The sequence below is a fragment of the Corylus avellana genome, chromosome ca2 (genome assembly GCF_901000735.1).
Source record: "Corylus avellana chromosome ca2, CavTom2PMs-1.0".
In the NCBI taxonomy this organism is placed as follows: domain Eukaryota; kingdom Viridiplantae; phylum Streptophyta; class Magnoliopsida; order Fagales; family Betulaceae; genus Corylus; species Corylus avellana.
This window is the reverse complement of record NC_081542.1, coordinates 18,180,838-18,201,115: the sequence shown is the minus strand read 5'-3', so window position 1 is coordinate 18,201,115 and position 20,278 is coordinate 18,180,838. Positions and strand designations below refer to the sequence as shown.

The following is a 20,278-nucleotide window of genomic DNA, read 5'->3' as shown; positions in this document are numbered from 1 at the left end:
CCCCTGGAGCTGCTAAAAAAACCTTTGGGAGACCCATTTACCAGAATCGAAAACCGCACCGAGGAAATGCAATGTTGAATCCAAGAACACCATACCCCTCCAAAACCACATCTCCTTAGCACATACATCAAGAAGCCCCAATTCACATTATCATAAGCTTTTTCCAAATCCATTTTGCAAATGACCCCTGGCTCCCCAGATCTCAGCCTACTACCAAGGCATTCATTAGCAATCAAGATGGGATCTAGAATCTGCCTACCTTTGATGAAAGCATTTTGCGACTTGGAAATGATCTTATCCAACACAACCTTCAATCTGTTTGCTAAAACCTTGGCAATAATTTTATACATACCTCCCACAAGGCTAATCGGGCGGAAATCTTTGAGATTGGTGGCACCAGGAATCTTCGGAATAAGCGAAATGAAAGAAGCGTTGAGGCTCTTTACAAACATCCCTCCAGCATGGAAAGCACTAAACACCCTCATAATATCCTCCCTCACCACATCCCAACAAGCTTGGAAGAAAGCCAAAGAAAACCCATCGGGGCCCGATGCCTTATTGCCATTCATCTTAAACACGACCTTTTTAACCTCTTCCTCTTCAAAATCTCTCTCCAACCAGCTAGCCTCTTCCTCCGAAATGGAATCCAAAGAGATACCATCGACCAAGGGCCTCCAATTGTGTTGCTCAGTAAAATGCTTTTGGTAGAAATCGACAATATGCTCACTAATCTCATCCAGATTCGAAGAAAGATTATCCCCAATCATCAAGGTCTCTATCGAGTTAAATCTTCTGTTAGAGTTGGCAATGGAATGAAAGAATTTGGTGCACTTGTCCCCTTCCTTCAACCAACACACCCTAGATTTCTGTCTCCAACTTATCTCCTCCATAAGAGTACACTTCTCTAATTCTCTCACAACCTCGGCCTTCCTCGCTAACTCCTCCTCGATCAAAGCCATACTTTCTTCGTGCTCATCAAACACCCGAAGATCTTCAAGAAGCACCCTCTTATTCCTCTCAATATTACCAAACACTTCCTCATTCCAAGTCTTCAGATTCAGCTTCAGGGCCTTGAGCTTGCACGCGAAAACAAAGCTCGGCGTACCTTGGAACTCATAAGAATCCCACCATTGTTTCACTAAGGCAACAAACCCATCCGCTTTAAGCCACATATTCTCAAACCTGAACGGCCTTTTCCCCTGGGATACCTCCCCCAACTCAAGAATGATTGGAAAGTGATCCGAGCAAAGACGAGGAAGCCTCTTATGCCTCACCCCATGAAACCAGGCTTCCAACTCTAGAGAAACAAGAAACCGATCGATCCTAGACCATAGCGGAGGATCTTGAGAAACTGACCAAGAACAAGCACCCCCGACAAGACGAAAGTCCATAAGCCTTGTTCAGAAATAAAATCAGAGAAACTCATCATAGCAGAATCCAGACTAGCACCTCCAGATCTTTCACTAGGGAATCGAGTAACATTGAAATCTCCCCCTATACACCATGGCAAGTTCTACCAACTAAGAACACCAGCCAACTCATCCCAAAGGAACCTTCTATCCCTATCAAGATTCAAACCATACACTCCTGCAAACGCCCACACAGAGAGATCTACCACATTCTTGAAAGACACAGCCATGGTAAACTCCCCTATACAGACATCGATCTTCTCCACCACCCTAGTATCCCACATGATTAAAATCCCACCCGAGGCTCCACTCGAATCCAAACAACACCAATCCACATGATTCCGCCTCCATAAACTGCGAACAATGTTTCTAGACATACTCCGTATCTTGGTTTCTTGAAGGCAAACAACATCTGCATTCCAGTCCCTAAGCATATACTCACCCTCAAGCGTTTGTCCCTCTTATTCAACCCTCTCACATTCCAAGAAAGTATACTTATCTTCATAAAACTCCGACATTCCTCCTCCCCTTCCTGTTACCCCGAGTCGAGCTCCCACTTCTAGCATCATAATTCACCGAGCACTCCAAATTCCTCATCTCCCTTTTCCCCTTAGTGCCACTACTTGAATTAGTTACCATTCCATTATTTCGGCGCTCCTCTTCTAGAGAAGTTAACAATGCTAACAGCTGCAACTTATGACCGACATACGAAATCCCCACGATCGGATAAATCTCATTGGCACACTGAATAACCCAATCTGAGTGTCCTGCCGCACCCCCTAAATTAGGATCATAACTGTTCAAAGGCGAAGGCCCCTCTGTTCCACACGCCCCTGCCCTCCCAACTTCCTTACTTCTAGCGTCAACACTAACTTCACCCCCAGAACTCTTAGCTACCATCTGGCCAGCCCCTCGAGACTCGGCCATGCCTGAGCACCTGAATCCTAGATTAGAAGGATCATCATCCCAAGAGGAACAAAAGACATTCAGCCCACCATTATACCTTTGTTCCAGCATATGACCCAGACCCTCACTCGCCTGACTATCAACTTGGATCACTTCGCCGGCAGACCAAGGCACCAACTCTCTACCCTCACTTACTGTATCTGGCATCACCAGCATCCTCTGGTGCATAGCAGCGTCCCCACTACCCAAAACCACCTTCCCCGGCGATCCTCCAGCTCCAGACGCCTCCTCGGGCTCAACCCACTCAAGATCCTCACCAGCGGCAATCAAGAGATTCACCTCCAGCGTTGTCTGGTTTGACAGAGACTTCCCCCTATTCGTAATCACGACCGCCGGAGCACTGGATTTATTGCCGACCAGCACTGAGGCACCAGCGACCACCACGAAAGGCCTCTCCGGCGTTGTCTGACACGAAACAGTCTTCCCTCCGACCTCTCCGGCGTTGTATGGCACAACCTCCGGAGTACAACAGCTACTTCCGGCCTGAATTGACGTTCTCTCACCACCGGAAGACTCTCCGGGTCCATCAGTAAAAACTTCCACTGAAGCCGGCGATATCTCCTCTGTGCGCGCCCCTACTGCCGCCGACGTCGACGCACCTGGGTCACCTACCGGACTCCTTCGGCAACCCTCCTGCGAACCGATCGAACTTAATGGGTAAGAGGACCCCGTGGGTCTTACCCTGTTAAGACCCGACGATCTTGGGCTGGTCTGACCTAGACCCAGACCCAGGCCCACCTTCCTACGCCTATACACAACCACCACTTTCTTTTTGCCCTTAAGCTTTCTTGTGGGCCGTTGGCCTCCCCCCGTAGACCCATCCGTCCCCTCCAGATCATCACCCTCCATATTCATCTTCTTGGGCTGGGCCTCCCCTAGCTTGGATGAAATCCCTCCTGCCAGACCACAGACGCACGCCACTCCAGCCCATGAATAATCATTCTTCTCTCCCAGGTATTTAATAACAAAATCAATCCTATCTAGACCCACGTCAATCTCTCCCCTCAGCCTACTCAACGACTCCTTCGCATTAATTAGTTCAGTTTTCACACGAAACCAGGGCTGCTCTTCGAGCCTACCTACCCCCTCCCATCCCTTCACGTGATTAGCTCCAATTTCCGATACCATCTTTCTTAATATTACATTACCAAAACTAATATTGTCATCCAGAAAATGATGAGCTATAAATTGATGCATCAGCTCCATGCTTCCGCTATTAAAAAACCTCACTCTAATTCATTCTTTTTCAATCTTTCAGACGAGAAAAGATTTTTTTATGACTATTATTACTTAATAGTTACTGGATTGGTACTTCGACAATATATATTCTTTGAAGGGAAAAAGTTGGACATTCTAATACCATAGACGTAGTGAAATTTAGCCTTGAATCCAAAGAAGATTTTAGTCTTTGCAACAAATTCATCATCCGCTTTTGAATGTGTTACATTTAAACTTTAATCATGTTTTTTATGTTTTGAATTTGTAAAATGTTAGCTGGATTTGTACTGTTGTTGGATTTACATTTGAACAATAGCCCTTTGTAATTTGTATGTTTGTATTTTGTGGATGAACACATCATGGGGTATTTGTATTTTCTTTTATTTTTAAGCTGAAATGTGGAATCAAGATATGAATTTCATCTAAAACATTATGGCTTAAAAAAAACACTAAAACAGGGTTAAAAACATTTTCAAACGCATATAAAATATGCCATAATAGAGATCCAAAGAAGGCCCAAAATGCCCATAACTTGATATGCGAATAGCTATTAATAATAGCATTCAATAACCGCAATAACCACACAAATAATGATTAGTAACCACGTGATGCAAATACAGTTACCTAAAATTGATAAATGCATAATCCAGATGCAGCTATTGCCAATAAAACTGCATCAGCATGTGCATCTCTACTTAAATCATTCTCATTCAAAACAAAAGTCGCATGCTTAACATTGTTTATAAATGAGACTGTTGTAGCATCTTTTTTTCAGTTAAAACACTAACTTGGACGTCATAATTTAGCTTCCTCCGTAAGAACTGTGGCTTCCCTAAGCTTTTACACAACTTTGTACTTGTTCCAACACTGTTTGGTAAAACAGTCAGTTGAATATAGATACACATGTCCTTCAATCCACTAAAATTTTCTGTGTGCAAGGCGAAAAAAGTCATTCATCCATGTTTATAAGTTGTGATAAAAGAAAAAGGATAGTCTACATTCATGTCACTCAACAAAATCAGAATACAAAATATACCTATCTTAGAACTACCAAGATTGCCCACAGGCCACTTGATACCATTAGTATAGTAGGAGAAATATCAATTACCAGTATCTGTTATGGAATCAAATATGGTGCTTCCTCCTGATGCCCTTACCACGGCGCTTGCCTTTACCCATCTTGAATTTCCTTTTGAACTTCTTCCCTATTCCACCAGCAGGCTTTAAAGAATGCATGCTTTGATTCCCATCAGCTATCTCCACATCTGTCAAATGATGGAGAGAAAATCCAAATCATCAAAATTGAAAATGCTGACAGGCATTAGAGATGAACAAAAACTAATTGCAGATAGAGCAAAATCGGGCAGTATATTCACATAGTCAAGTTCCATTCTTACTAGATTTTGAATGCAAAATCATTTCCACGTACAATACAATTGATCACCAAAAAATCAACTTGTGATAATTCCATAGAATAAGTAAAGTCACCATAAAATGACTGAATAAATTGAGATCAATAGTATGAACCTAACCATGCTATTCGTAAATTACTTCAATCCAAGTAGAAAAAATGAAGGGCAGGAAATCAAAATAGCACAATTAATTTCAAAACTGTAAGCACCTATGCTATGTTTAGTGGCCAAGAAAATGGAAGTAAGAAATCAAAATAGTACAATTATTAGAAAATCAATGGCTTTTTGTTAAACTTCTCATTTTCTGTATTTTGCTTGCGATGCATAAAATTTTGCAAACATTTTATAAAAATCAAGCATAATGTAATAAATTTTCTAAATCTAAAGAGTACGTGAACTTACATTTTCCAAAGTACCTCAAAAAACAAAATGAGTCAATGTAACGTAATGATGGGTATCCTCATGATAGCAACACTCAAGAAAATTTTGATTGCGATTTATTTTTTCTTCTTTTTTTTTTTCCTTGTTTTGAATTTCAATGAAATGTTCTCTTCATGGATTTAATATTTCATTCTTATAACTAAAAAAATTGAAGTATAAATCCCATCCTCCAGGGTTGATGTGGCATTGTCCACATCACCTTTATTAAAAAAAAAAAAAAAAAAAAATCAAATGCTAATGGGCACTGCCACATCAGCCAAGTAAAAGAGAAATGGGATGGAGGTGTAGTATATCGCATTACTCATAATTCAATTGCTTTGGCAAATAGATACGCCGCTTGTTACATGGGTGGGAAAGGGTGTCACTCATTCTCATTTTCTGTCAATTGCGAAATTTACATATTCACTTGAGAGCAGATAATGCCCCATAATAAGCTGAGAGAAAGCCCACTCTAACCCCAACATGGGAGAAGCCAAAGCCGCCCTTCGGCTTTTAGCCATCTAGAAAGCAACAAAATTGGGGATAAAGAACAACATCATCATTGACGGAGACTCCCTGGTTGTCATCTACGCCATCCAACACAAACATCTATCCATTGGCTGGCAAATTAGTCCTCAAAACACCAAAAAAAGAAGAAGCAGTTTTCACCTTTATGTGAAACCAAAAACAAGAAGTGCCCCCAAAACACATTACCAAACAAAGCCAATTATTTCCTAATATTACTGAGTTTGAAAAGTAGCGCTCAGTTGGAGTGCAGTTTTTATCTTTCGCGTAAAAAAACAGAGGTGAGAATTCGAGTTGCAGATGGGGTCTATCCGTCTATATATATACTTGTAAATCAAAACAAGTTTGGGTGTGATAAGAGCCTCAATAAGCTTGTTGCTAAGAAATACAAGTATCTGTTTCCTCCTTAAGAAATAACTAAAACGGTTTCACAGAGAGAACTTGGTCAGAACAAAAATAGATGGTATACTGGAGGAATCCAACATAAGAAACTAGCGTAGCACAATTCATTCAGTACAAAGCTTTCCATTTTTTTTTCTCCCCCTTTTGCCATTCCTGCGTATACTGAGGAATCAGAAGGGGTATCATCCGCTCATTGTATAAGAATTGAAACATATCATTATGGCAGGACATGAATAGTGGCGTTGATGTGTTGGTGGGTAATGGGTTCTACATCATAAGCCAAAATGGGCTACACACAAAATCACCAACTAGCGTGAAAAAAACCCAAATGCAAGAGCACATAATTTTGTAAAACTATAAACTAATACTCAAAACACCATCAACAATAGGGAAATATTGAGTACCAGGCAAATCATTGAACTCCAGAAACTGGATAATGAGCATAGAGAGAGAGAGGTTACCCATAGCGTTTGAGGTTGTAGTGGTATCGGTGTTGGTAGAAGTGGGACGGGCGGGGAGCTTAGGGGCGGCGAGGGCAGCCTCCTGAGCAGCGAGCTTAGCAACATCTTTGTTGTCGTAGTAGGGCTCCACCATCTCTCTCCGAATCGCTCGAAGCCTCTTCAATTTCTTCGACCTCATTGACTTCGCCATCGCTTCTTCTTCTTCTTCTTCTTCTTCTTCTTCAACCACCGCCTTCGCTAGTCTTTCGCTTTGTCTTTCGGGGCGCTAGGGTTTTAAATAAATAAAAGAGGGCTATGATTTCTGGATTCGCATATATTCGGGTCCGTTTGGCTGCTTCGGAGCTTGTCCTCCCATCTTGGATAAGGATTTTCCTGTTCCACTTTTATTGTTTTCTTTCTTTTCTTTTTTTTTTTTCTTTTTTTTTTTTTTTCTTATTTTCCTTTTGTCTTTTTACAATTTGTGACTACAAATACTACAAGAACTCGAACTAAAATTTAAAACACTACAAGATATAATAATGACTCTCTCCTTTATAGTCATTTTTTAAAACAATAATCGGGGTTCTAACTTGGGCCGAAAGATCTTAGAGTTAAGTAAAATTTTGAAAAGTGTTTTGTGTTTTTTAAGTTTGAAAATGTAGAAGTTGAGAAATTTATTTGGTGGAGGTCATATTTGAGAAAAGTTGAAATTTTGTTTGATAAAATTTTGGAATAATATTTTGTAAAATTGAAAAATGAAAAAAATATATATATATTTTTATAAAATAAAAGAAAAGTGAAAAATAAAATTATTTTCTTTAACATATTTAAGTTATTTTTTTCTTTACAAAATATATGTTGTGTTTTATTTTTTAAGAAGTGTTTTAAGTTTTGAATAGAATTTTATAATTTATTTTGAAAAACGTGTTAATGGTTTTTTTTTTTTCAATTTTTCAGACAAAAATTAGACTTAGCCCTATTAAAATTAAGCTTTACACTTCATTTATGCTTTGGTATTCCGATGATAAATTCTAATTCCGTTCCTAAATCCAATGCAATTGAATTACCATCATTAGCATCACTATTCACATTACCACTATCATTATTGTTACTATTGCAAGTCATCATTTTTATCAAACACCTTTTATCATTGTCACTTCAACCATTAATAGCGCTTTCAAGACCCAATATTTAGTAAACGAGGCGTCTAATGTTCTAATGATGAGAAAAGCACTATTTTCATACGAATTGGGTAAAACTTGATTTTTAGGATATGTAAAGCGTTTCTTCCACACAAGTCAGGTAAAACTCGAGCTTTTGCTCATAAGCATAATCCCAAAAAATTATTTGCACTCAGAGGGTCAAACCTTCAACTCACTTTCACAATGTATTTACTTAATAATGATATAAGGTCTGTCTTTTGGGTCTCTAATTGACAAATGTGTGCAACAGTGCAAGCATGAATGCTATTCAGGGAAGAAACATTTGTGCTTTCTTGATTCTTCTCTTCAACTTCACAAATAAAAATTGGAGAAAGCCAAAAACTGATTGATGTAGACACTTTCTTTGTGGCAACTACTTCTCATACCTTGCCAATGAATTCTACATCAAACAGAAGAACCGAATCTGGAGGAATAATACAAGAACCTGCAACAAACAAAATATGCTGAAAAAATTTAAGATACTGCCATTGTTAAATCTTATTATTTATATATAAAACATTAGGAGGATTAAGCTACTTTTACATGTACAAAGGAAATTTACGCATGAAGAAATTTTCTTTTATAAAAGATGACTGCTTACCTCCTTTGCACCCAGCCCCTCTCATGCCGTATGCAAGTTCTGGGGGAAGCTTTAGTGTGCGTTTTCCACCTAAATTAAGCAAATACCAAAGAAACTTTAAAAGAGTGTGCTACAAAATTAAATTACAATGAAAAAAGAATGGAATTTTCATGGATTCTTTCTCTTTGTACCAGCAAGCATTGGGGGGACTCCATCACCTCCTAGAATGCCTTGGTCCCAGCCCTTGATGACCTATAATAACACCCATCAAAGTCAACTTTTGAGTATGATGTTCACATATTTAAAATCACAAAGCCATAATTAATCAACCCATAAGAAAACAGAGGTCACTTCTCAGCCTTTAGGAAAATACCAACCTAGCAAATGATTGTTGTGAAGTGTTTAAAACGTATGCAAAGTTAAAATATTGATTAAAAGTAGTGATTTAATATATACCTCACCAACACCGATACGAAATGAAAGAGGAATTCCACGATTGTAGCTGCTATCAAAAACCGTACCATTCTCCAATTTCCCAGTATAATGTGCCTGTTCATCACTCCATCCACTGAATCATATCACTTACGACATATAGCAATCATACATACATATTAACAAAACTGGGTTTTTAAGCACTTGATTAATAGCATACATACATACAAAGAATGCAATTATCTTGATCTCGTCATAATCTGGAAGCTTAGAAAAGAAGGATAAAACTACATATCACCTTAATGAGCTGTCCCTTGACAGCCTCAGGGCCAGTTCCTACAACTTTATCGCAGAAGGCGAGGCCTGAGGGAGCTACTGTGAGCTCACATGGAGGCGCATTGGCTGCTGCAATGGCTTCTGGTTGCAAGAGAACATCAAGAAAGCAAAAAGAGAAGCCGAAACCCAGTGTTTCTCTTCTCCCGAGGGGAGTTGGGTTCACATTTTGTTGGAGGACAGGAGCCGAAGGGCTACTACTCTGCTGGGGCAGGCTTGAGAAACTGATGTTTGATGCTTCTGTTGAACCAATTTTTTTTCTGGGTAATTTTGAGCTGAACTTTCTGGGATTCACAATACCAACTGAAAATGCGAGTGAGCTCATCTCCACTCCTGCACCAACCAGTTCTTTGAAAGAGATAAAAACAGGATAGGCTTCAGCAGGAGTAAAAGTGGGATTTTGATAAAATTCTATCAAATATCCGATCCACGTAGGTATGCGATGGGCTAGGCTGCCCCAACTGGCCTACTTGCGACCCATTAGAAGCCCAATATTGTTCGAACACAAAGCCCAAGGTGTAGATGAACAAACCTTTCAATGACTGATGTAAAGCCAAAACTGTCGCTGCCAAGGAACAAGGGAAATTGAACCCACTCACCAAAAAACAAAAAGGAAATTGAACCCTTTAGAGACTCGGAGTCATGAACATTGTTTGGGTGGAAAACATACAACAAAGCGCTTTGGGGCATTTATTACTCAAAAGATGAAGAAATAAACGTTTATAAAAGTTAGTACAAACCAGAAGATTGCTTGGAGCAAACTTCAGTTAAAAGGAAGATAAATAAATAAAAGTGTATAAAAGTTACAATAAAAATAAATTTATTGACCATGTATCAAGCAAAAAAGTTGGTCGACCCAGTTGCACTCAAGATCCAACCATCTGAATGATCTGCCAGTCCTCCTAGCTTTGAGATAGAAGCTACTACAACTCCTTCTTTCCTTTTAATTCGTCTAATTCCACTTCTTCATCTACAATAGCAACCAAAAGAATTGAAAAGAACTTCTGGTGTTGATAATTCTCTTGATCTGAATCTGATGCAAGAAATACTGAAGCTCAATCTATGGCGATATTGTTGTTAATAGTCTCATCAACTCAATAGAGTTTCCCAAGGACAGTAAAATAGTAAGCTTTCCATTACGGGCTTCTGATAAAACTGGAGCCCCTAACCTTCCTCACATTTTCTTCGGCCATTAATTTCCTCAACCTCTCTGCTTCATCCCACTTCTCACCCAAAACATACAAATCACAAATAAGGGAATAAACCCCTCCATCATTCTCTGGCTTTACCATCCCCAAGACCTGATCAATTACTCTCTCAGCCATCTCAAATTGCTTATGCTCCCTGCAAGCTGACAAGAACGACCCCCAGACAACAATATTGGGCTCAAATCTCATTGTCCTAATAATCTCGTAAGCTTCTTCTAACAGCCCTGCTTTACCTAGCAAATTGACCATGCACCCATAATGCTGGATTCTTGGCTCCAAGCCACATTCTTCTATCATCTTGAAATATTTGCGGCCCTTCTCCACCAATCCCGCATGCACACATGCACTAAGAATCCCTGTGATAGTCAATTCGTTGGGTCGTACACCAGCTTTTTGCATCATCTCAAACAAAGATAATGCTTCTTTGCTGCAGGCATGTTGTGCTGACCCACAGATCAATGCAGTCCAAGTCATGACATTCCTTTCAGGCATCAATTCAAAAACCCAGCAGGCCTTCCTCATCAAGCCGCACTTGGCATACATCTCAACCAAAATTGTACCAAGTTCCACATTCAACTCCCACCCATTCTTCGCGATAAACCCATGAACTGATTTCCCCACCAATAATCCAAGAGAATCCATGCGAGCACACCCCGACAGAACTGATCCTACAGTCACTTGGTCAGGTTTCGAACTCTCAGTCGCCATCATTTCTCGAAAGAGCGCTAAACCAAGCTCATAATAACCGCAATTCACGTATGCAGCTATCACAGCAGACCATGACGCAACATCCTTCAGTGGCATTTCCTCAAAAACCGCACGCGCTCTCTCCACATCCCCCAACCTCGAATACCCAGAAATCATTGTATTCCAAGTGACTGTATTTCTCTCCGGCATTTCCTCAAACAGTGTACAAGCACTCTCAAACGACGTGACAACATAGGCGTGCAAAAGAGAGGTGGCCACATAGACGTGGGGACTGAAACCTAGTTTCACAATGTGGGCATGGAGATGTTGAATAACAGCGAGATTCTGCAACTGGGTACAAGACTTGAGTGTGAAGAGTATTGAGAAACTATCAACGGGTACAGGTAAGCGATGCATTTTTGAGTACAGGTATAAGGCTTGATGGGAAGAAGCAGCATTTTTGATAGCCAATGCCCATGAGTTGAAGCTTTTGATGGACCAACAACTACAAGCCAAGTGATTGGTATGTTTGAGTAGGTGATGGGAGAGATTGACTAGCATGGCTAGCCTTGTTAATTGTGTAGCTCCATTCCATTCAAGAAATAGGGCATGTGGTCAAATTGAGCTGACGCACCAAAACTTTGTTACTACTGATTACATGCTCTTAAAGTCTCCGGAGACCTTTGCCGTCATCAGCCACCGTCTAACACCTTTTATTGTCATCTTTGGCGGATTATCGCTGGGGAATTACCCACAAGGGTTTTTGTCAATCTCGACCGTCTAATTTCATCCAATCATCTAAAACTCACTACGTGCTCTACTCAATATAAAATAATAAAATATTATTTAATTTTTTAAAAAATAAATATAAAATAAAATAATTAAAAAAATATAGGGTGGCTGGCCACCCTGATCAACTCAGCCAAGGGGGTGGCTTAACTGGTTTTTGGGAATGAGCAACTATGTGAATAACTACCAATTTGAGCCTTATATGAGCTACTCATAAGCCTAACCGAGTCGAGCCGAGCTTGCTTCGTTTAATATTCGAACTAGTATTTATGTTCACGAAACGCCTCATTTAATAATCAAGTTAAACACGAGCCGAATCCGAGCTCGCTCGCTCACTCACTCAAGCTTCACTCACTTAACACCCCTAAATGCACCCTTGTAAAACACTGGGCCATGAATGAACCAATGAATTGGCCATGCCAATTTGCCTTAAAAAGAGGCTTCTGTAAACTTCCCAGCCCAAAACAAAAAAACTCTTTGATTCGAAGCCCAATTATAAATTGAATTTCCTTGTTTAAATTATTCCAATTTAAAGTCATCACCCAACTTTTTTTTTTTTTTTAATTAGATTATTCCAATTTTAAATTACAGGTTAATTTCTTTCCTCTCAACTTGGCTATATATTGTTCTCCTCAAGAACACTCAACGTTCTTTTAGCTTCTTCATTTGCCTCCCCCTTCGGGTAATGTTGAGTTTTTTCTCTTTGTATCTAATGAATTAAAAAAATTATTATTATTTCGACTTCTTTTTTGTCTAATGACTAGGCTGCTAGCTATACACAATGAGGTAATTGTCTCATTTCTTTAAATCTCCTATACTTTACCCGTTGTGAGTGGAATTCAATAGTAGATCTTTGACACGTCATCATCAAGAGACTTTTGATCATCTTCATGTTTATCTTGATCAGGATAAATTTCTTAATTTCTTTTCTTTTCTTATAAGAAAGTACAATTACCATGACATGTTTGTGGTTTATATATGATTAATATTTTGGGTAGCATGGATCAAAAAGCGACACAAGAATTAATGTAGATGTGACTTGTCTTGGAACAAAATTTCCTTGATAGAGAGACAGAAACATAGTAAAAGCAATACAAAAATGACATAATCAAACAATATAAGTCATGTAATAGGAATATCATAATATATTTAAGGAGCATTAATTTCCCTATACATTCATTTGAAGTGTAAACATTGATTATTAACTTGAACACTTCAAGTCCCCATCGATTCTTTTTTTCAGTGCTGGAAAAACATGTACACCATGCATAATTATTGTTTTAATTTCTTTTGTTGTTTCTTTTACTTCTTATATCTACCACTCTTAGACTTGCAAGCCAAAAGCAAGTTGTGTTTTTTATTCATATATAAATGATATTTAATGGGTGTATTTATTAATCGAAGTTTGAAAGTTGGATCTCTTGTGTTGCATGCATTTTTCAATTAATTATCTTTTATCATAAGCTTTGCTGTTTTTCCTTGAAGCTTTTAGTGATCATCGTTGGCAAGACATTGGCATGCTTAAGAAATCCAGGTGTACGTACGTGTGATGAGAATTAGGCTTAATTAATTGTCTAAAATATACATTCAATTAATTAATTTAATGTGCACACTTTATAGCAAACCCAGCTGACCAAAAACATGTTTAAAATTTCAAACCTAATAACTTGACAAATCTTTTACAATAATACTCCCTAGTGATGTGAGAACCATGATCATGGAGTTTGGCCCACTTTAATTTCTACGTACGTGGCATATTTTTTTCCTGAGGAACATGTGGTGAGGGTCGCAAACCATATGTGTAACAACTTTTAAGTAACGATAGTCTTTGCACTAGATTTTTACATCAGTTTTATTCAACCAATGAGAACTTGAGATAAAAATCTAGTACTGTACGTGAAGAATATATAACATTACCCATAAAAAAAAAAATAAAAAAAAATGTAATAATGCTGCTCTTCGGTCTTCAAATCCATTTTACACTAGTTAAAGTTGCGTGTTTTTTGACATGTCCACACAAGGAGAGGGAAAAATGGGAGGGGGCTTCAAATAAGTGACCTTCGCTTCATGAGGCGTGATCTCCAACCGATTGAGTTATCAATTGGAGACGTTAAAGTTGCGTATTTTAAGTAATTTTTCATATCAGCTACTTAACAAAACACAAAAGTATTCGCTACTTAAAATGCACAACATCAACCTGCAGTGTGAAATAAGTGTGATAAATGGGTGTGAAGAGTAGCATTGATCAAAATCAAGTTACAACATTACTTATTCTAAAATCTTAACTTAATAGAAAACGATGAATTTGATAATCTAATTATAATACTATATATTATGCGTACGTAGATGTAGACTCAAACTTCTCATCAACAAGAATTCCAATTCGGGATATCTCCGGACACTTGATTAATGAAAAATAACGAATATATATATATTTTTTAGTGAAAACTTTAACCATGTGTAATAAGGGGGAGGAATATTAAAGATGAAAGAAAAATGTGGTATAGACAAAAAGAAACCCTATGAGAAGAGAATGAGTGGGGGTAAAAACGAGTCATTGAGACGTTGACAACTTTGGCAAGTGGGGTGTGGGGATAATGAAGATTGTTCATCTTTTGCACATAGAAAAACTTAAAAGAAATAATCATTAAACTGTCGGTACGATTACAATATTCCTAAAAAGAAATTATAACGGAATCGTGGTCCATAATCCATAATTATGATGATACAAGATAGTTACCCCCTCTAACACACACAAGGCCCACCCTTAAAACGTGGGAAAAAAGCCTAATTTTACTTCACAAATCACAGCCCCCTAAAAAAAAGAAACAAGAGAAGAAATAAAGAAAATGCTTTTCGTCAACCCTTGATGAGTATCATGTAGCCCCAAAAGTAAGACAGCATATATGGAGCACTTGCCTAATTAACAAAGTGTATCGATTAATTAATTGCTAATTAATATATATCTCTATTTGTTTTGATCATATATAATAGCTTGATTATAACCGTCTGATCAACTAATCTAATTTGGCAAGGGTACTTTATATCATGTTCAATAATGGAATTAATTAAAGTAAATGCATCTACATTCTCAAGTTTATTAGAATAACAATGAAATTTAATAGACTATTATATGACTGTCATACAACTTAATGATGTAACAGTACTGATCTAATAGTTAATTTTCACTGTCATATTATTTCAGTTTTATGACAGTCGTATAGCGCACAGTCTACTAAATAATATTACTCTTATTATTATTTTCTAAGTAATATTAGAAACCACAGTTTTATGTTAATTAGCTATTGAATTAAAAAATAAAAAATAAAAATTAAGAGTTGATTGATTGATACAAGCACATCAACAGGGTGAGAACTAATGGAATAAAGGCGTAGTTACTAATATTACTGATCATTACTCCCTCGTAATTATGTTAATTGGTTGCCAACTTTATTAAAGTACTTTTTCTCACTTCTTTCATATTTTTCAGATATTATTAATGTCATTTCTTTCACCAAGTCCTCTTTGCAAAAGTTAAACCTAAACTTTACGAGCCTAGTTAAATTAGACCAGTGAGGCTCGAGCTTGATTTATTTAGTAAAAAAAAAATACTACTCTTCACAACCATTTATTATACTAATTTTATATCGGTTAACGTGACATATTTTAAGTAACTAACATGAAAAAGCCATTTAAAACATGTTTTGGGTGTATACGACGTGTTAGATGTTAAATCACTACTTTTCTCATAAGTTTGAGCTAATAGGAAGAGGTAAATTTAATCATTCAATCAACACTTTAACACACTCATTCGGATTCAAACTCCCTTTCAATAGGTAAAGCCCAACACGTGTAATATTTGATTTAAAATAGGAGGTGATTTGACAGAGTCAAGATTCGATCCCATGACATTTGGCTCTGATACCATGTTAAATTATCACTTTTCACATAAGCTTAAGCTAATAGGAAGAGTTAAATTTAATCACTTAATCAACATCAGCTGGTGTAAAATTGATGTAAAGAATAGCATCACTCGCTTAGTAATTTTGCCTGAAAATTAATGACTAGTTTAATTAGGCTGATGTATGAATTATGATATTCAGTAAACTAATTAGCTAAGCATCCAGTATGTATGTATTTTAGGAATGAAAGAGAAGTACAATCTAGAAACAGATGTATTTGGCTTCATGAATATCATGAGAAACATATTTTACCTCTACTATATAGACATGACACTTAGCAATCATGTCGGACCTTGGAAAGAAATATCTTAGAACAACATAGAATTTCACCTGTTATTGTAATTGATGATGTGGGGGCAGACAAATTTGACAATTGTAGAAGGCTGAAGGGCGGTTTTTATTTCAAGTCTGTTTGCTTTTCCAACCCTTTCTAGTTTGCTTTTGGACGTGATTTTCTCCTACGTACACAAAAAACAAAAGAAAAACAGAAGGATCTATGAAAAGTATGCAACAGAAAATTGATGCGGGGTGAAAATCATGAAAGCAGACATCCAATCATAATCATCGTCGTTGACATCAAGAAATTGACACCCCCAACCTCAAGCAAGGGTTGAGTGAAGGAAGGATATGCAGCCTATATATTCTCCATTTAAATATTAGCTATAAGATATACATATATACTCTTCCATTTCCATACATGTTTCAAACCTCAACTTTCTCGTGAGAGAGAGAAGGCTATTCGGGTGGAGAGTTTTTATATATTAAATATTCGGACGGAAGAAATGATGAGTGTTTCCTTTACATCATTAGGTCTCTTGCCGGAACTGGCCATCTTATTATTAATCCTCTACCCTTAATCATGTCTTTTCCTGATACGGTTTGATTTTTACATATATCTTTGCTTGAATTATATATATTTATAGTAACATTGATCATATATATTAATGGCACACGTAATCAATTAAGTCTTACCTAGTTTGTAGTATATATACATAAACTTGCTCACTCTCACATTTGTCTTAACTTGCATAAAAAATTAAAAACGCATGGGGGATCGAATAGTCTTCATTGCTCATTCAAAGCTTATGGTAATCTCAATTAACAACTAAAGACAAACCCTTTGGCATAGAAGATGTATTAATTAGTTCCATCGGACTGATAGATTATTTGCTTTGACCCATCAAATGGTTAAGTATGTTGCTTTCTTCGAGGGTCACTATATCTCTACACTAATGAAGTTAAGATTTTTAAATTCAAAGAAAAAAAAAAGTAATTGATTTGATCAGACCAATGGTCGAAGACAAGTTTTGGAAGCTATCGAAGCACTCAATAGATTAGTGGTCCTCTTATGAGTAAACCCCACGTTAAATTTCCAGCACATTCTCTCTCTCTCTCTCTCTCTCTCTCTCTCTCAATTGCATCATCCACGTATTATATATATAGAGAAATTAAGAGAAATTGGTCTATTTTTCTAAAGATGAAGAAGCAAATATAAGGAAGCTAGCTAGCACTCAAACTTAACGGTGTGAGGAACAGCAAGCAGGCTACTAGGATGGGGCATCACTGCTGCAGCAAACAGAAAGTGAAGAGAGGGTTATGGTCACCTGAAGAAGATGAGAAGCTCATCAATCACATAACCACCTATGGCCATGGTTCATGGAGTTCAGTGCCAAAACTTGCAGGTATATATATTTGAACTTTCTTAATTTCCACTCATGTTTCTTGTTTTTATTAATCTTTTTGAAAAGTGTTTGATGTATTGTTCCTGAGGTGGTCTTGCACTGCAGGGTTGGAAAGGTGTGGGAAGAGTTGCAGATTAAGATGGATAAACTATTTGAGACCAGATCTCAAACGGGGTTCGTTTTCTGCACAGGAAGAGAGAATCATCATTGATGTTCATAGGATTCTTGGGAACAAATGGGCTCAGATAGCCAAGCATTTGCCAGGTAGAACAGACAATGAGGTCAAGAACTTTTGGAACTCTTGTGTTAAGAAAAAGCTCATTGCACAAGGGTTAGATCCCAACACTCATAACCTCCTTCCACCTTCTCACAACAAACCCAATAAAAATCACAACAATCCAAAACCCACTTCAGTTTTCTCTCTACATTCACAACCCAAAGATGTTTCCATGGACATGAGCATACCATTTTCAACATTACTTTCTATTCTCCCAAATGATGATACTCCATCCATACCAATCTATGAAAACCAAAACCCTAATCTTGTATGGACAACCCAAGAACAAAATCCAAACACTTTCATGGAAACATCAATGGGAAGTAGTGTTCCAATTATCTCCTCTTCTCCCTCAAATACATCTGGGTTTGGGATTGTTAATGAAGAGAACTGCATATGGAGTAGCAATAATGGGTTTCAACCTATTGATCAGCTCAACAGACAGGATGAAATGTTGCAGCCACAGCAGCAAGAGAAGAAGGCGCCTAGTGCGATGGAAATTGAGAAGGCTGATGATATATTGAACATGGATGCTTCATTTGGGAGCTCTAACTTTGGCTTTGATTTCGTGGAGTCTCCATTATTGCCTTGTGGTATGTATTATAATACAAGTCCAGTGGATGGATTTGCATGGGATTGTTAGCTCCCCTGTTCCTCTAACTTTGATTTTGTGCAGTTCACACTAATATTATTACCTTGTGCTATGTACTATAATGTGAGTCCCATTAACCAATTTGCATGGGATTGTTTCCAACCCCCTCCCCTTTTCCCTCCATCTCCTTCCAATATGTATCCTATTGGCTTTTTTTTTTTGTAGTCTATTACTTTGTTTTATTTGGTCAGGCAACAGCACAAAAAATGTCAAAAAGGGTACAGTACTACTTGTTGGTAATTAAGTAGTAGTTTGCTCTATCTGCTGTGAGAACTTTTTCCTTTACACTTTGGCCTTAATTTCTTCTTCAATGTTGCATGCAATTAGCTTTGAGCAATTTAGATATCCACTCTCCACATAAAGATATCAATAAATCTTGGTACTATATTGTGTATAAAATTAAATTTTACAGTTGAAGTCACGATATTTAAAGGTTTTAAATAGCGTGTTATTATGTATATTGTTAAATACAACAATACAAAATATTGATAATAAAATAACTCGTTTAAATATAAGGTTGCCGTGTCTTCTAATTAAAAATTTCAAGTTTGCTAGTAGTTTAAACTCGATCCCAAAGCACATTTGATCTTTTTGACCAAAAGGCCTACATGCCAAATCGTTTAATTTTATCCTCAAAGCAAGTTATTTAATTTTCTCCAAAAAGAACTATCTTATAAGACATGCACAATTCTCAAGGAGTATATTTGACCATAGCTAAAAGCACACACTACAGCAAAGTTGTCGAAAATTAAGTGCATGTTTGGAATTGAGTTTGAAAAATAGAGTTTTTAAGTCAAAAAAAAGTTTTTGGGCAAAAGCTTCATTTTTAAGCTTTGACCAAAAGTGTGTTGTTGTTATTTTCAGGCTTTTTGGACCCTTAAACTCGATTTTTTTTTTTTACCAAACAAATATTTTTTTCTTTAAATAGATTTTTTTAGTGTTAAAAGCACTTTTAGACCTCTCAAACACATGTCAAAGAGGCCCTTAGTCTAATAAACACTATCAAGATCCGACAGTAGTTACTTTTTTTTTTTTACGGGCAGGACAATAACATATAACGGCTTTTTTCGTTAATGTTTTTTTTTTTATCCACTTTTGTTATCTATTCTCAAAACAAAAAATATTAACAAATAATCAAAAATACAAAATATTAAAGCTATTTTTATTTTTAGATCACATCTAAACATTTTCTCAAATAATAAAAGTGAAAATATCCTATAAAATAATAAAATCCATTAACAAACCGAGCCAACATACTGTTCATAGAAAATGATAGCATAGACAACGTAGCTTTCCTTGAGTTATACATGTTGAAAGCAATATGCTTGTCCTACGAGCTAATTAAAACTTATTTTGCTTTCATATAAATAGTTTAATTTATAGCATTCCCTTCAATATATCTTCCCTGTTACCGTGCACAATAATTAATGAACAATATAGAGTCGAAAAGAGAGAAAGTCGAAATACAAATTTAAAGTGGTTCAGCAATTTGCCTACGTTCACAGATAGGCAGCTGTATTTTTACTCTAAATATATAATTCAGGGTTATATCATACATATATATAGGAAAAACCCTAAACTCTACTTGTACGGACAAATTAAAGAAATCCCCAAAACGTTGCGATACTCCGCTCCCGTCTACTAATTGGCCTTTTACTGATATTAATATGAGCCACAAATTT

General features: G+C 37.2%; 4 protein-coding genes across 4 annotated transcripts; 1 reads left to right on the top strand and 3 right to left on the bottom strand.

Annotated features, from left to right (window-relative positions):
* Positions 1-4,569: 4,569 nt before the first annotated feature.
* LOC132171822 (uncharacterized) lies at positions 4,570-7,083 on the bottom strand. Its single transcript, XM_059583225.1, has 2 exons — positions 6,814-7,083; positions 4,570-4,858 (listed from the first exon to the last, which is right to left on the bottom strand). Exons 1-2 carry the CDS (start codon positions 7,001-7,003, stop codon positions 4,719-4,721), a joined length of 330 nt encoding a protein of 109 aa, XP_059439208.1. The 5' UTR covers positions 7,004-7,083; the 3' UTR covers positions 4,570-4,718.
* Positions 7,084-8,151: 1,068 nt separating this feature from the next.
* LOC132172254 (peptidyl-prolyl cis-trans isomerase FKBP13, chloroplastic-like) lies at positions 8,152-9,697 on the bottom strand. Its single transcript, XM_059583726.1, has 5 exons — positions 9,305-9,697; positions 9,031-9,123; positions 8,766-8,826; positions 8,596-8,664; positions 8,152-8,439 (listed from the first exon to the last, which is right to left on the bottom strand). Exons 1-5 carry the CDS (start codon positions 9,662-9,664, stop codon positions 8,375-8,377), a joined length of 648 nt encoding a protein of 215 aa, XP_059439709.1. The 5' UTR covers positions 9,665-9,697; the 3' UTR covers positions 8,152-8,374.
* A 370-nt stretch (positions 9,698-10,067) lies between these two features.
* On the bottom strand, positions 10,068-11,898 carry LOC132171926 (pentatricopeptide repeat-containing protein At5g66520-like). The gene has a single exon (XM_059583341.1). The coding sequence runs from the start codon at positions 11,793-11,795 to the stop codon at positions 10,476-10,478; it is 1,320 nt and encodes a 439-aa protein (XP_059439324.1). The 5' UTR covers positions 11,796-11,898; the 3' UTR covers positions 10,068-10,475.
* Positions 11,899-17,537: 5,639 nt separating this feature from the next.
* Positions 17,538-18,587, top strand: LOC132169199 (MYB-like transcription factor 4). The gene is made up of 2 exons (XM_059580269.1): positions 17,538-17,667; positions 17,773-18,587. The coding sequence occupies exons 1-2, from the start codon at positions 17,538-17,540 to the stop codon at positions 18,585-18,587; spliced, it is 945 nt and encodes a 314-aa protein (XP_059436252.1).
* Positions 18,588-20,278: the final 1,691 nt, after the last annotated feature.

Bases quoted from the DNA above. Each gene is read 5' to 3' on its own strand.
- LOC132171822 (XM_059583225.1), bottom strand. From the start codon at position 7,003: ATGGCGAAGTCAATGAGGTCGAAGAAATTGAAGAGGCTTCGAGCGATT. The intron at 4,859-6,813 runs GTAACCTCTCTC...ATCATTTGACAG, and splicing joins TACAACCTCAAACGCTATGG to ATGTGGAGATAGCTGATGGG.
- LOC132172254 (XM_059583726.1), bottom strand. From the start codon at position 9,664: ATGAGCTCACTCGCATTTTCAGTTGGTATTGTGAATCCCAGAAAGTTC. The intron at 9,124-9,304 runs GTGATATGTAGT...AGTGATGAACAG, and splicing joins TCAAGGGACAGCTCATTAAG to GCACATTATACTGGGAAATT. The intron at 8,827-9,030 runs GTATATATTAAA...GTGTTATTATAG, and splicing joins TTCGTATCGGTGTTGGTGAG to GTCATCAAGGGCTGGGACCA.
- LOC132171926 (XM_059583341.1), bottom strand. From the start codon at position 11,795: ATGCTAGTCAATCTCTCCCATCACCTACTCAAACATACCAATCACTTG.
- LOC132169199 (XM_059580269.1), top strand. From the start codon at position 17,538: ATGGGGCATCACTGCTGCAGCAAACAGAAAGTGAAGAGAGGGTTATGG. The intron at 17,668-17,772 runs GTATATATATTT...CTTGCACTGCAG, and splicing joins TTCAGTGCCAAAACTTGCAG to GGTTGGAAAGGTGTGGGAAG.